Source organism: Triticum aestivum, chromosome 3A, assembly GCF_018294505.1.
Source record: "Triticum aestivum cultivar Chinese Spring chromosome 3A, IWGSC CS RefSeq v2.1, whole genome shotgun sequence".
NCBI classification, from domain to species: Eukaryota; Viridiplantae; Streptophyta; class Magnoliopsida; order Poales; family Poaceae; genus Triticum; species Triticum aestivum.
The window spans coordinates 694,003,659-694,020,873 of record NC_057800.1 but is presented as its reverse complement, the minus strand read 5'-3'; the positions used below and the strand labels follow the sequence as shown (position 1 = coordinate 694,020,873).

The 17,215-nt window shown below is 43.9% G+C and overlaps 1 protein-coding gene across 1 annotated transcript in view; it reads left to right on the top strand.

Annotated features, from left to right (window-relative positions):
* Positions 1–14,301, top strand: part of LOC123057173 (uncharacterized) — a 35,629-nt gene extending 21,328 nt beyond the window's left edge. Inside the window, exon 2 of the mRNA XM_044480281.1 lies at positions 13,617–14,301. Within this exon, the coding sequence (XP_044336216.1) occupies positions 13,617–14,301 (685 nt within the window). The remainder of the gene's footprint in view (positions 1–13,616) is intronic.
* The last annotated feature ends 2,914 nt before the right edge of the window (positions 14,302–17,215 follow it).

The following is a 17,215-nucleotide window of genomic DNA, read 5'->3' as shown; positions in this document are numbered from 1 at the left end:
CTCCACACGTGATAGCTCGTTTTTGAGAACACTTTTTTAAAAAAATTGTCGTATTACAAGTTTGTTATTTTTCCTAGGAACTTGGCCACATATAATGACACAATGCTAAGGTTTCCCAATTTTTTGATTTTTTTTGAATTTTTTTATGCCCGTTTCAAAATGCGGTCAAAACGGCGGGAATGACCGTTCCTAGCTAGTGGTTGAATCTTGGAATTTTTTTGGTGTTTCTCTGATTAAATAGATACTTATGTACCTAGAAATGATTTTTGGAAAAAATAAAGAGCAAACTATGAGGCAGCTGTAGTTCAAATTTGATCCGCTTCCAACTGAATCGGCGGAAATTTGTCTTTTTCACGAGAGGTGGATCAAAACTTTTTACACCCAACCATTTTGTCAATTGTGCATTAAATATGTCCTAGTATTTTAGAAAATTGATTTGGTCCAATTTTGCAACAATTATTTGGAGGTCCTTCACAAAAAACCTCCTTTTGGGCACTCGAAAAATGGAAAATGGTTTTTTCGTCCAAAGAAAATGAAAACTTCCTTAGGCAACATTGTTTGCCATTCCAATATGCACCCTTGTGCACAACATGAGATCGTTTGAACAAACTATGCCATGAATGTGGCCATAAGATTGATCATTTGGCTTGAAAGCCATGAATCTTCACACTTGATAGCTCATTTCTGAGAATACTTGTTTAAAATAATTGTCGTATTACAAGTTTATAATTTTTGCTGGTAACTTGGCCACATATAATGTAGCTATGCGAAGGTTTTCAATTTTTTGATTTTTTTTGAAATTTTTATGCCCGTTTCAAAATGCGGTCAAAACGGCGGGAATAACCGTTCCTAGCTAGTGGTTGAATCTTGGAATTTTTTTGTTGTTTCTCTGATGAAATAGATACTTTTGTACTTAAAAATGATTTTTTGGAAAAAATACAGAGCAAACTATGAGGCAGCTGCAGCTCAATTTTGATCCGCTTCCAACTGAATCATCAGAATTTTGTCTTTTTTGTGAGAGGTGGATGAAAACTTTTGACACCCAACCATTTGGTCAATTGTGCATAAAATGTGGCCTAATATTTTAGTAAAATGATTTGGTCCAATTTTGCAACAAATATATGGTAGGTCCTTCACAAAAAAACTCATTTTGGGCGCTCGAAAAATGAATAATTGATTTTGTGTGCAATGCAAATGAAGACCACAAAATCATCATTGTTTGAAATCCTAAGATACACATATGTGCACAATATTGGGTCATTTAAACATACAACATGAGGCTAATATGTTGAGTGTGTACCCAAAATAAGAGGGTAAAAAATATAAAAGAAACAAAAGAGAAAAAGAACAATTACATATGCTAGATTCTGATTGGTGGAACCATCTGTCAATGGATCAATGACATGGCAGACATCCATCCATCCATTACTAGCAATCCAACCATCTATCCATATGAATAAACCCACCGCACCAAACCCTACCTCACTCACCTCTCCTCCCTTCCTCCCGCCTGCCGCCTCCCTCTCTCTCTCCCCCCGATCCAAATCGACGCCGCCTCCCTCTCTCTCTCTCGCTTCGCGTCGCCGGCGGTGGTGCCCTCCTTCCCTCGCCCTCTCCTCCTCCCCTCCTCACAGCGCCTCCACCACGCCAGGAATCCCGGCGACCCACCCCGTCTCCGCGCTCGCCTCCGCAACCACCTCCGCTGCGCGTCCGAGTCCCATCCATGTCCGCGCCAGCTCCATCCCTGTCTCCTTTCGTGGGAGGTGACCCACACCCGGCCCCGCAGCGGGGGAGGGGCGGCGGCGGCCTCGTGTAGATCCCATCGGGGCCCCATTCGGATCATGGCGCGGACGCATGCCCCAGACGCCATGACCCGTCTCCCTCCCCTCCTCTAATCAGGAAGGAGAGGCCAGACGCTGGCCATGAACTCGCTCTGCCCGGGACGCCGCTCGCCATCAAGGTCACCCCCACCCCCTCTTCGATCTACTCTTCCTCCTTTCCCTTCCCTTCCCTAACGCGCGCCATTTTCTTCCTCACGCGGGCAGGAGGCCGGCAACACGGTGGTGATGAGGCCAGTGTTCAGCGCGGACAATCCCTGCTCGATTCGGCCAGGCTCGAGATACACCCATCCCTCGGCTCTGCTGCTTCTCCCCGACTTAGGTAAGGCACTCAAAGCCGTCTTCCACTCTCTCTGCTCGAGCGTGCCAGTCACACCTAACTAGACTACATCAAGAAGGTCCTCGGCGAGCAGGAGCAGCACATGGTCAATTGCTTAGGCCAATACATCTTACACTGTTTGCCTAGCTAGGTGTAGAACACATTGCTAATTGTGTGCAAGTTCAGTAAAATATTGCTGGATCTGCTGGACTGAACTACATCCACGTACATAATCAAGACAAACCCTAGACCGCCCGCAGAAGAAGTGCGAAAAAAATTATATGAACAACCTAGATCCAATTCGATGTGCAATCATATAATGTACTCCAAGCATCACAAGGTACACTGCAAAATGGTCTATACTCTTTTTTGAACTAGGGGACTCTGACCGAAGTGGGCTAACTGAAACCGATTTCCGTTGCCATCATACAACATGTGGTCTATACTCTTTTCTGAACTCAGTGACTTAGATTGAAGTGGTGCTAACTGAAACTGATTTCCACTGTGTTTCACATGCTGAGCAACGGCAGATATAAGAGCGTGTGGCACCGTGCCGTGGTGAACTCAGACAGGCCGAGGATGTCCATCGCCTCCTTCCTCTGGGCCATGGTGCTGCTTCTCCCCGACTTAGGTAAGGCACTCAAAGCCGCCATGGGCACACCCTCTTCTCCTAGGTTTCGTCTGGTTAACCATCGGTGTTAATTACTACTGCTCATGAGCCTTGCAGTATCGGTAGTGATTCTGGGAATTTATGTACTGATGTGCTGCTACTTTTAGAATTATTGCCTGGTGTATGTCTGAACAGTATTGATGTGTTTGCAGTGCGTGAGTGTTTTTCTTTTTCTTTTTTGACAGCTTGTTTGTGGTGCATGAATCTATACTGCTCTTCTTGGTTATCGTATAGTCTAGTAGTATATATCCATTTGCTGTTACTGGATTCCATGTCTAGTGTTTTTTACTGTTCAGATGCTTTCATCCATTCCGGTTGTACTTTATGTGCATACTTGTTCTACTAGCGAATTCTCTGTAGGAAGTAGTTCAGGCTGCTGTGATGCGAAAATGAGACATATGTGGCATTGACATTTTTTAAGCTTGCATGTTGTAGCTAATTTACCTGTTGATCAAATATACACCTCCATATCCCTGCAAGTAATATTTACATCCCTGCATATATCTGCATATCATCCATTGTGATCGTACTTTATGTGCATAGCTGTTCTACTAGCAAATGCTCTGTAGAAATTAGTTCAAGCTTGTTATGATGTTAAAATGAGACATATGTGGCATTGTCACTTTTTAAGCATGTACGCAAAGCTAATTTACCTTTTGGTCAAGCAGCAATGTGTATTACAAGTTCTGAGCTGAGATTTCTGTGTATTCAGAATATCAAGAACCTGAACAACAAGGGCAAAGTGGAAGGCACCTCTAGTCGACAACCCAGGGAACCTGAGCTTACGCACTGCTATACTTTCTTTCGAACTTATTCGGTGAAAATTCAAAGCTTATGCAGTTTTATCCCCTATTGTTGCAGAGTACAAGGATTAATATTGCATCTATGCTTTTGACAGCTTGAAGTACATAAGCGTTGAGCTGTGGCAGGTTAGGTTATTGCTATGAAGTTCAGTGACTTGCACATCGCTGCATTATGTTCTTTTTACTTCAAGAGCTACAATGCTCTCATACTATCATTGCATTGCCTGTTGTTCTTGCTGCATGCCTATATCTCAAGTATTTTAGATTTCCTGCTAGTTGCATATCTGCACTTCACTGTACGTATGTCGTGTTGGATCTCAGTCCAGAATCTAGATCCATAGCTTGTACTGTAACTAATGTGTCATGCGTTTTGTGGCAGCAACAGCAGCTAGCAGGAGCAATTCTCTTGTTGGTATGCATGTATGCCTCTGCTTTGGTCTTACTGCATGTGAGCTCGGTTGTGTCCGTTGACGCAGTGTAGCTATTCTGTTCCTATAGATTTAGGGTGGGGGAGGGGGGATCTTTACCCACTTAAATTACTTTTATGTGCTCATCGAATTGGATGGTTGCTCTGGTGTGAATCGTACTAGTATGCACTAGCAGCAATCTGTGAATGTTTGCTACTGGAAAATCCTCAATATCTTTTCCAGTTATGCTTCCTGCTAAGGAATGGTTGCTCCTTTCATCATTGTGGTCGCCCGTGCTATATCATCATCAGATCCCGTGTCTGTATTTTGTCTTGCTCGACGAGTTATCCAGCAATACTAGTGCATAGTAGAAAATCATCATAGATCCTGGCTGTAACCTGCTTTCGTGCTTGTGACTTTGGCCTTCATGATTTTGTGGGGATGTGGTACCAGACTAGAGGGTAGAGGCTGACGATTTCTTGCTATTTCAGTCAAGTGTTGTTCTCGGTGGAGTTGCTCCTCCAGTGCGCTTTTTGAGCTGCTCGGAGCCATGCTGTCAGAGCTCTTCATCAACTGGACCATCTACACCAACAAGTCACCGTACATACACTGAGCCATAATTCTTTTGTGTCGCTATTCCATGTGTCAAGTCGAATGATATTCTTATTATAGTGCCCCGATGCAAGTTTCTGAATTATGCCTCTTGAACTTGCGAGTTGGGATATCTTGCAAATGCTTTAACTTTTAAACTCGAAACTGTTCCCTTTTATGTTTGATTCAACTTACTCTTGTTATAATGTATTGTGTAGTTGTTGTTTCAAACTGTTTTGCTACAAGTACCATAATTTGCATTGAAGATATTGTATTCTGTTGTTGTATCATTGTTTAATAAAACCACAGCATGAAGCTCACATGAGATATCCACATGTTTCTGTGTTGTTTGATTCAAGCTTACTCTCATTATAATGTATTCTGTTGCTGTTTTGCTACAAGCTGTGTGTTGATTTGATAACAGGAGTTTCCTTGTCCTGGTCCTATACTGCATTTTGACTCCTATGTTTCTGTGCGCGTGTGTTTAATTGATGTTGTTTCAACTTTGAACTGCTTCTGCATATGGCCTATACTGCAATTGAGATTTAAATTTGTGGTTGTTCCTCTTTTACAGATGCTCAAGTGTGAAGTGTGAAGCAAGTGTGAAGCCGTGAAGTGTGAAGCCGTCAAGTTCTACTTAGTGAAGAGTAGCATATTGTAGCATATATGTGTTGTAAAGATTGTAATAGATTTATTTAGTGGTGTATTTGATGAAATTTATGTGTTCCTTTTGATTATGTATGTGATCTGAAAACTTGTGAAATGGAAACTTGACCAATGGGTCCACTTATGAAAATAATCTGTCAAATTTGTACATTTCCGACATGTGGGACCAATTTGAGAGATGATCATGACAAGTGGGACCCATCTGACTAGTGGGACTAGCTTGAATATATAATGGCTGAAAATAGAGAAGCAATAAATAATAAAAGGCCATGGGCCAACAATAAAAAAGCTACAACGTTGGGCTTGGCCCATGAAGCCGACCAGAATTAACAAGGAAAAAAATAATAGAAGGCCGAATTAATGGGCTCGGCCCATGTAAAACACCTAATCGGACTGGGCTGATTCTTGTACCACATCAGATTGCCACGTCGGATGCCTACGTGGCCTGAGGAGGCTGCTAGTGACCAAAACAAAACAGTAGGCCTATTTTGGTCGTAAACGTCTACGACCTTCTCACAGAGAAGGTCGTTAATTTCAGTTTACGACCGCCAGCTTTTGACCTTCTGTTTTTGGTCACAAAAAGGTCGCAAATGAAAAACAATGACCTTTCAGTGACCAATAGTCAAGGTCACAAATTGACATATTTCTTGTAGTGTAGTTCCGCTTCCACTAACCAGTCCCTTTGCACTAGAAGCACTCAGTTTCAGGCTCAGGTCCAGACTTGGGCTTCTTCCCGGGAGTAGCAACTTGCTTGATATTCTTCTTGAAGTTCCCCTTCTTCCCTTTACCCTTTTTCTTGAAACTAGTGGTCCTGTTAACCATCAACACTTGATGCTCCTTCTTGATTTCTACCTCCACAGCCTTAAGCATTGCAAAGAGCTCGGGAATTTTCTTTTCCATCCCTTGCATATTATAGTTCATCACGAAGCCTTTATAGCTTGGTGGAAGTGATTGAAGAACTTTGTCAACAACACTATCATCCGGAAGATTAACTCCCAGCTGAGTCAAGTGGTTATGGTACCCAGACATTTTGAGTATGTGTTCACTGACAGAACTGTTCTCCTCCATCTTGCAGCTATAGAAATTGTTGGAGACTTCATATCTCTCAACTCGTGCATTTGCTTGAAATATTAACTTCAACTCTTGGAACATCTCATATGCTTTTGAAGTCCCGATTCTAAGCCGTAAAGCATGGCACACTGAACTATCAAGTAGTCATCAGATTTAGCTTGCCAGACGTTCGTAACGTTCTGAGTTGCTCCTGCAGCAGGCCTTGCACCTAGAGGTGCTTCCAGGACGTAATTCTTCTGTGCAGCAATGAGGATTATCCTCAAGTTACGGACCCAGTCCGTGTAGTTGCTACCATCATCTTTCAACTTAGCTTTCCCTCGGAATGCATTAAAATTCAAGGGAACGGTAGCACGGGCCATTGATCTATGACAACATAGATATGCAAAAACTATCAGGACTAAGTTCATGATAAATTAAAGTTCAATTAATCATATTACTTAAGAACTCCCACTTAGATAGACATCCCTCTAGTCATCTAAATGATCACGTGATCCATATCAACTAAACCATGTCAGATCATCATGTGAGATGGAGTAGTTTTTAATGGTGAACATCTCTATGTTGATCATATCTACTATATGATTCACATTCGACCTTTCGGTCTCAGTGTTCCGAGGCCATATCTGCATATGCTAGGCTCGTCAAGTTTAACCTGAGTATTCTGCATGTGCAAAACTGTCTTACACCCGTTGTATGTGAACGTAGAGCTTATCACACCCGATCATCATGTGGTGTCACGGCACGATGAACTGTAGCAACGGTGCATACTCAGGGAGAACACTTATACCTTGAAATTTAGTGAGGGATCATCTTATAATGCTGTCGCCATACTAAGCAAAATAAGATGAATAAAAGATAAACATCACATGCAATCAAAATATGTGACATGATATGGCCATCATCATCTTGTGCCTTTGATCTCAATCTCCAAAGCACCGTCATGATCTCCATCTTCACCGGCTTGAAACCTTGATCTCCGTCGTAGTGTCTTTGTCGTCTCGTGAACTATTGCTTCTACAACTATCGCTACCGCATAGTGATAAAGTAAAGAAATTACATGTAGATTGCATTTCTCATACAATAAAGCGACAATCGTAAGGCTCCTGCCAGTTGCCGATAACTTTTACTCCCTCCGTCCGAAAAAGCTTGTCCCTCAAATGAATGTATCTAGCACCAAGTTAGTGCTAGATACATCCATTTGAGGAACAAGCTAGGGACAAGCTTTTTCGGATGAAGGGGGTACAAAACATGATCATCTCATACAATAACTTATATCACATCATGTCTTGACCATATCACATCACAACATGCCCTACAAAAACAAGTTAGACGTCCTCTACTTTGTTGTTGCAAGTTTTGCGTGGCTGCTACGGGCTTCTAGCAAGAACCATTCTTACCTATGCATCAAAACCACAACAATTTTTTGTTAAGTGTGTTGTTTAAACCTTCAACAAGGACCGGCCGTAGTCAAATTTGATTCAACTAAAGTTGGAGAAACAGACACCCGCCAACCACCTTTATGCAAAACAAGTTACATGTCTGTCAGTGGAACCAGTTTCATGAACGTGGTCATGTAAGGTTGGTCCTGGCCGCTTCATCCAACAATACCGCCGACTCAAAATAAGACGTTGGTGGTAAGCAGTATGACTATTATCACCCACAACTCTTTGTGTTCTACTCGTGCATATCATCTACGCATAGACCTGACTCTGATGCCACTGTTGGGGAACGTATTATGCAATTTCAAAAAAATTCCTACGATCACGCAAAATATATATAGGAGATGCATAGCAACGAGAGGGGAAGAGTGTGTCCACGTACCCTCGTAGACCGAAAGCGGAAGCGTTAGGTTAACACGGTTGATGTAGTCGAACGTCTTCACGATCCAACCGATCTAGTAACTGATACATCTCCAACGTATCTATAATTTTTGATTGCTCCATGCTATATTATCTACTGTTTTGGTCATTATTGGGCTTTATTATCCACTTTTATATTATTTTTGGGACTAACCTATTAAACGGAGGCCCAACACAGAAGTGCTATTTTTTTTGCCTGTTTTAGGGTTTCGAAGAAAAGGAATATCAAACGGAGTCCAAACGGAATGAAACCTTCGGGAACCTGATTTTCTCAACAAACAAGACCCGGGAGACTTGGACCCTACATCAAGAAAGGAAACAGGAGGCCACGAGGTAGGGGGCGCGCCCACCCCCACCAGGTGCACCCTCCACCCTCGTGGGCCCCTTGTTGCTCCACCGACGTACTCCTTCCTCCTATATATATCCACGTACCCCTAGACGATCAGATATGGAGCCAAAAACCTAATTCCACCGCCGTAACTTTCTATATCCACGAGATCCCATCTTGGGGCCTGTTCCGGAGCTCCGCTGGAGGGGGCATCGATCACGGAGGGCTTCTACATCAACACTATAGCCTCTCCGATGAAGTGTGAGTAGTTTACCTTAGACCTTCGGGTCCATAGTTAGTAGCTAGATGGCTTCTTCTCTCTTTTTGGATCTCAATACAACGTTCCCCCCCTCTCTTGTGGAGAACTATTCAATGTAATCTTATTTTTGCGGTGTGTTTGTTGACACCGATGAATTGTAGGTTTATGATCAAGTCTATCTATGAATAATATTTGAATCTTCTCTGAATTATTTTATGTATGATTGGTTATCTTTGCAAGTCTCTTCGAATTATCAGTTTGGTTTGGCCTACTAGATTGATCTTTCTTGCAATGGGAGAAGTGCTTAGCTTTGGGTTCAATCTTGCGGTGTCCTTTCCCAGTGACAGTAGGGGCAGCAAGGCACGTATTGTATTGTTGCCATCGAGGATAACAAGATGGGGTTTTCTTCATATTGCATGAGTCTATCCCTCTACATCATGTCATCTTGCTTAAGGCGTTACTCTGTTTTTAACTTAATACTCTAGATGCATGTTGGATAGCGGTCGATGAGTGGAGTAATAGTAGTAGATGCAGGCAGGAGTCGGTCTACTTGTCTCGGACGTGATGCCTATATACATGATCATACCTAGATATTCTCATAACTATGCTCAATTCTGTCAATTGCTCAACAGTAATTTGTTCACCCACCATAGAATACTTATGCTCTCAAGAGAAGCCACTAGTGAAACCTATGGCCCCCGGGTCTATCCTTATCATATTGATCTCCTACTACTTAGTTATTTCCTTTTCTATTTACTTTGCCTTTATTTTACTTTCCATCTTTTATCATAAAAATACCAAAATTATTATCTTATCATATCTATCAGATCTCACTCTCGTATGTGGCCTCTTATAGGGATTGGCCACCTCTATTTGTGTTGGTTGCGAGGATTTATTTGTTTTGTGCAGGTGCGAGGGACTCGCGCATAGCCTCCTACTGGATTGATACCTTGGTTCTCAAAAACTAAGGGAAATACTTACGCTACTTTGCTGCATCATCCCTTCCTCTTCGGGGAAAATCAACGCAGTGCTCAAGAGGTAGCAGTAACGAACGCACGACACCTCCGAGTTCAGCACACGTTCAGCTTGATGACGTCCCTCGAACTCTTGATCCAGCAGAGGATCGAGGGAGAGTTTCGTCAGCACGACAACATGGTGACGATGACCGTGATGTGATCCACACAGGGCTTCTCCTAAGCACTACGACACTATGAATGGAGGAGTAAACTGTGGAGGGGGCACCGCACACAGCTAAGAGAATAACTTTTGTGCTTTGGGGTTCTCCCTGCTCTCATATATAAAGGAGGGGAGGAGGAGGCCGGCCACCAAGGGGCGTGCCAAGGGGGGAGTCCTACTAGGACTCCACTCCTAGTAGGATTCGCCCCCCCTTTTTCCTTTCTCATGGAGGGGAAAGAGGGAGAGAGGGAGAGGGAGAGGTAAAGTGGAAAGGGGGCCGCACCCCCTCCCCCTTGTCCAATTCGGACTCCCTTGGGGCTGCCACCCTGCAGGCTCCCCTCTCTTTCTCCCCTATGGCCCATCAAGGCCCATTACTTTCCCGGGGGGTTCCGGTAACCCCTCGGTACCCCGATAAATATCCGAAACAAGGTTGTCAGAATCACGATTATGTTGTATGATTCTACGACTTTACGATCCAAATTAACCTCTTTGATTCTATGATTTTGGTACATATAATCTATGTTTCTACGATTTGCGATTCTACCATCGGAACTCCGATCCGATTCAGGATCACGATTCTGACAACCTTGATCCGAAATGTCCCAAAACTATTCTGGTGTCTGAATACCTTCATCCAATATATCAATCTTTACCTCTCGACTATTTCGAGACTCCTCGTCATGTCCGTGATCTCATCCTGGACTCCGAACAATCTTCGGTCACCAAAACAAATAACTCATAATACAAATCGTCATCGAACGTTAAGCGTGTGGACCCTACGGGTTCGAGAACTATGTAGACATGACCGAGACACATCTCCGATCAATAACCAACGGCGGAACCTAGATGCTCATATTGGTTCCTACATATCCTACGAAGTTCTTTATCGGTCAAACCGCAATAACAACATACGTTATTCCATTTGTCATCGGTATGTTACTTGCACGAGATTCGATCATCGGTATCCTCATACCTACTTCAATCTCGTTACTGGAAAATCTCTTTACTCGTTCCGTAATGCATCATCCCATAACTAACTCATTAGTCATATTGCTTGCAAGGCTTGTAGTGATGTGCATTACCGAGAGGGCCCAGAGATACCTCTCCGATACTCGGAGTGACAAATCCTAATCTTGACCTATGCCAACCCAACAAACACCTTCGGAGACACCTGTAGAGCATCTTTATAATCACCCAGTTACGTTGTGATGTTTGATAGCACACAAGGTATTCCTCTGGTATTCGGGAGATGCATAATCTCATAGTCAGAGGAATATGTATAAGTCTTGAAGTAAGCAGTAGCAATAAAACTAAATGAGCATTATGCTAAGCTAACGGATGGGTCTTGTCCATCACATCATTCTCCTAATGATGTGACCCCGTTTATCAAATTACAACACACATGTCTATGGTCAGGAAACTTAACCATCTTTGATTAACGAGCTAGCCAAGTAGAGGCATACTAGGGACACTTTGTTTTGTCTATGTATTCACACATGTATCAAGTTTCCGGTTAATACAATTCTAGCATGAATAATAAACATTTATCATGATATAAGGAAATATAAATAACAACTTTATTATTGCCTCTAGGGCATATTTCCTTCAATGGGTCGTGTCCGGGCAGTTTCTGGGATGCGGTGGCCGTGCGCCCAATGCGCGGCCGCATCCTGTCCGCATACATTTTTCTTTGCAAGTCCATAACTTTTTTTCGTCATTGATTTTTGATACATGGGAATACATCACCAAAGTTTGACTAGAAAAGCAAGACCAAAGAAATCAAGAACCACAAGATAACATTTTAGAAGATATCCAACTTCCAGAACTGTTCATGTAAGTTGGATTAGTGCCTTCTCGTTCACTCATTGTTGATGTGCGGAGGCTCGATCTTGCGTGCTTCTTTCTTCGCGTGTAAAGAACTAGACGTTGCTTCCTCGCATCTAGTCTCATGTCTAGCCTCTATTATAGCAACAAGTGCACTAGTCTTATCTCTAGCCTCTATGCTAGCTAAAAATGCACGAACATCTACCAAATTGCGCTCTATCAATATATCGATGTACTCTTCTTTCCAATACCAAAACTTGCATCCATTCTACACAATAAAATGTTAAGTTAGCACAACTAGTCAAATTCGAGAGCACAACCGAAGCTAAAGTAGAACATACCCCATCGTTTAAGCACTTGATGAACACCCATCCAGGATGTTCCGACATTGTAAACACGCGGCATGACCTTCTTTGGGCAGTCATCGTATTAATGAGTGGCAATGGTGCGTCGACGTGCTTTTGGGCTAGCATCGAGCCCGGCCGACCGCCATTCGTGTATCTGCCGGCGGACCACCGATGGTGTAGATCCGAGTGGCTAGAGGAGGAGCCACTACCTGCATGCAGCCTTGCGGCCTTGCCGGGGACTTCCGGCCCGATGCCCGACCAGTCCATGACGCGACGCGGCCTCCCACAACCGGGCGAGCTCAAGACCGACCGGATTCGCAACAAATCCAGCCGCGGGATGCGCTAATCAGGTGGCCATGGTTGGGTAACTCCGGGGCGTCGAGGGGAAGGGGCTGGGCGAGCGTGCGTCCGAGCTGCACAGCTGCAATGGCAGTGGCGGCGGCGGCGAGGGGCAGAGTGGAAAAGAGTGGAGGGGGTGCGGCTGGAGGGGGGAGGGGGTGGATAGAAAAAGGGGTCTCTGTGCCACCGACGAGCGGGCTAGGGGAGGACACGCGCACACGGCCCGCCCGTCCGCGTGCTGTCTGCTTCACCCCAAAAGCGGCCCAAACTTGGGCCGGGGATGGGTCGAAAGCGGATAGAAAACGGACAAAAATCCGTTTGCGTCCGCACGCTGGGCCGTCTGGTTTGTCCGTTTTATCCCAAACGAACGGTGCCGGACGGGATGGGGTCGCGCGCTGGAGTTGGCCTTAGTCTCTGAACTCATCAGCAAACTCCAGCGTTGGACAGGCGGCAAACTATTTCACTATTTGTTTACCCTTTTTTTATTTTGATGATTTCACGAAATACTTTCAACTATCAGCGCAAATCATTTTCAAGTATACATACATGAAGTAATCTAAGAAGCTATATGAACAAAACTATAAGTTTGACGAAATATTTTCTCTTGGTCTATTAATTTCCTAATATTTCATTTATTAAAGATAACTCAATTTTATTTTTATTCATTCTTACATATATAAAATATGTTTTCTATTGGGAAGTAATAATATATATATGCTAATGGAATGCGCAAATGGCCAGCCCACATTGAACTTGCTTAAGGCGAAGCTAAAGGCCGGAGCCATCTCTATTTACCTGTTGGCCCGAAACGGAGAAACAGAGTCAAGTATAGCTAGCCTACCCATCCGTGTGAGACGGAGAATGGTTGGGCTGCATCCCGCGCGTTCGTTTCCTAAAATGAAAAACATTTGCATCGCGTTCGTTTCCTAAAATGAAAACATTTGCGGCGCGTTCGTTTCCTAGCTGATACGAATTTCCCGCGCGAAACCTTCTCCTACTGAAAGTCACGGTACGCTCACTGCCGCCCGGCCGCGACTACAAATAGCGCCACCGCGATTCGCAACCATCTGCAGCTTTGCCACTCCAGATCCCAGGTTGCCATCCGGTGTAGTGAACTAGTGATGGCGATGTCCAATCACGCCGCCGCCGCGTCGAGGCAACCGCTATCTGGTTCTCCGAGGATACCGCGCCGGTCGACGTCGGGTACCAGTTCGCGGTGCTCGTGTGGTGCTATGTGAAGCGGTCCCTGGAGTTCCGCCGCCGCGGCCAGCCCCCGGTCGTGACGGACCAGCCGTACCTCGGGCGTTGCGGCGGCTACGGCAACGGCAACAGGTTCATCGTCACAGACCTCTCCACGCTCCAGAGCGACGGCGCCTGCCGCGGGGCGCTGCGCAGGATGCTGGCGGAACTGCCGCAGCTCCGCGCGCTCCGCCTCACCCAGGACGAGTGGGACGACGTCGTACCCACTAACGTGGTGCCACAGATCGTCCGCGTGGCGTGTGGCGACGGCGCCACCCGCGGGTTCACCTTCCGCTTCGCGATGGAGGTGGACCGGCAGTTCATACACGACGAGCGGGCCCTCCTGATGGCGTGCAAGGAGAGGGAGCTCGGCGGCGGCGGCAGGCCGGACAAGTGCCCAATCTGCTTGGAGGGCCTGGAGGGAGAGCCCGCCGTGCAGCCACCGAGGTGCCCGCACACGTTCCACCGCAGGTGCATTTTAATGTGGTTCTGCAAGGCGACGACGTGCCCAATTTGCCGCTGTGACGTGAGGTTCTGTGCCCTGCCGGAGTTTCTTGCTCTGTAGTACACAGGAGGTGGAGAGGCCTATGACTCGAGGCCCAGCAGAGCAGCAGTACCGAGTCTCTTCGATTATTCCAAATAAAAGATTGCAAGGTCGTGGTCAACATTTCAGTCAGTTATCCCTTCTTCGTTAGGGATTCAGTCAGTTATCTGTCAAGTTCGTTGAAAGATTGTCAGGTCGTCGTAATTTCATCAGCCTGTTATCCCTTCTTTGTTAGGGATTCAGTCAGTTAGTATTTGTTATAAGTTCGTTGAGATATTGTAAGGTCGTCGTCATTTCAGCCTGTTATCCCTTCTTGGTTAGGGGTTCAGTCAATTAGTATCTGTTACAAGTTCGATCAAAATGGAAATTATGGACTTGGGCTGGGCTTGACACTGGCTCCGCTATTACTACTGGTATAAATAGTACAGCCTCGTCGAATCCTGACATGTCGTGGGAGCCTTGCAGGATGGGATGCACGTAGTACAAATGCCTGTGCGTTGCACTGGGCGATTTTTTTTCGAAAAACCTGCTCTGCGTGCCACTACAGGCCAAATTCTTACATCCAATTCTGACAAACGTCGAAAATAACGTTACCCTCATTCTTTATAAGGTGAATATGCCCGTGTGTTTTCACTGGTTGAATTATCGCTTTTCGGACCATAAAGTGTGGATGTGAAGAAGTCACCCTAACGTCCTTCGTCGGTCCTATCCAGTTCCGCACTGCCATCGGATGGAAGAATAGTGGCGCATGGAATAGCCTTTGAGCATGAGAAACATACATTGTGATTGTTACATGCTCTTCGAGAGTTTAATAATTCATGTAACTAAATTACCGTGAATACAAATTTATAAGATCTGTATGTTCATACAAATTTTATTATTTACTTTTATTTTGAGAAATGTAACTAAATTAGTAGTAGTAACAAAAATAGTGAAAACATCTACACATGTACTATCAGACCTTTAAAGAAAAAAAATCTTGAAGCAGTAGTAGATAAGCACAATTGGCCACTAATTCATTTTTTCTTGGTGGGCTAAAATAAAAGTAAATCCTTGACAGAAGTGGTGAGCATCAATTGGGGAGGCAGAGATAGCAGCATGACTCACAATCCTTTCCTTCCACCCCCATACACAGACCTTGAATTTCAAACACAGAACCATGCAACAATGCATTTGTGTTATATTTCATAATATTTACAATCATCAATCCAATAATATATATGCAAAAAATTTAACTTCCAAAAGCTCCACATTTTGAATATCTTCATCCAGTGGGTGCGCATGAAGCTAAGTGCATAAAATCAGCTCTTGTGGCTCTTGTTCTACCTATTTATGAGGTAAAACAATTTACTGAGCAGTACCCTAGGAAAACCTTGAACTGAAACCACGACAAGAATTATGGAATGGAAGGATTACAGAGTGATGTCTGCACGTGATGATTATTTCCTGGACATTATGTCCCATAATGTATATTGAGTGTAATTTTCAGATGACAAACAGTATAAGCACAGATTCAGAATAGAAAGATGTCTAAACTAAGCCCGATGACCACACCAACCCAACAAATCTATTGGGAGATCAGAGAAGTTGTTCAAGAATAAAAGCAAGACCAGGATAAAACAGTACACAAGGTTGTCACACTTGCATCAGCAATTACTTCTGCTCACTGTCATAGAATTCATCTCAACTTTTTTAGCAACGGAATAAATTTAGTTATCTCCCTGCTCAAAAGTTTAGTTACCAATTGCAGGAAAACACATTGCATACTTATTGGCATAAAACATAATAAAATAGGACAAAATACTATTTACACATATTGGTTGTGTAATCCTACCGTATGTTTAAAGCTTATAGAAATTTGTTGCCAGCAACAATAACCAAACAACAATAAAAATGAATTATTCCTATGCAAGCCTACAAATATATTTTAGTGGCTCTTGCAGAGTTAACTGGGTTGTACAGAGAATTACTTAGTAGAGACTATATATGCCGAAAAACCATGAGCATGGAGATGTACTAAATATTCCACTATGGAGTAGAAGGGAAAGAAGTAGAGATAGCACGGTAGAAGAGGAAGAGGTAGCTCCAATACATCTATTGGGAAGCCATACAAAAATATTAATCATACTGTACAAGCTCACAAAACTGGCTCTGAAGATTGTATAATTAGAACAACCAATAGGATTTTACCTGGTTGAAGCACACGACAAAAGAATCCATTCATTTTCTTCAAGAAATTCATCGAAGGTTTGGCGCGCGACAACAATGGAACCATAACTGGATATGTTGTAAAAGTACCCTAGTAATCAAATTTCTAATCTGCATGACATGTAATATGATGATTATATAACAAAGCAACAGTTTCCTATATTGTAGAAGACAAAACACAAAAGTGGATTGGTAGGCTTTGGTGCTAGAGTTGCGGTTACCAATTAGAGCAAGTACAATAGGATGACGTAGGGCTGTCTATAAGACTTTAAATATTATATTTTTGATGAGTTGGCGGGGAGAGAAGAAGAGAGAGAAGAGAAGCAGGCTTAACTAACAGCCGACTGTAGCACGTGCTCCTAGGCACTTTGTTTTTTTTGAGGATTAAGCCAGCTTTATTAATCAAAGTCCACAGAAAGTGGGATACAAGATGTGTCATGGGGTTGGCCGGGCCACAGATGACGCCTCGGTCCCCTTCTAAGAGAGAATCTGGCTAGACTATGTGCTTCATAATTTACAGCACGACACTCAAAGGAAAAAATGCATTGAAAAAGGGTAGCTCGAAGACTAATCTCGGACAGAATGGCACCGTATTGCCCTCTACTACCCGAGTTTATATCACAGACAACTTGCTTGCAATCGGAGGCCACTATGTAGTTGTTGATAAGAAGATCCTCTGCCAAGCACATTGCCTCCCTGCATGCCACAGCTTCCAGACAAGCCGGAT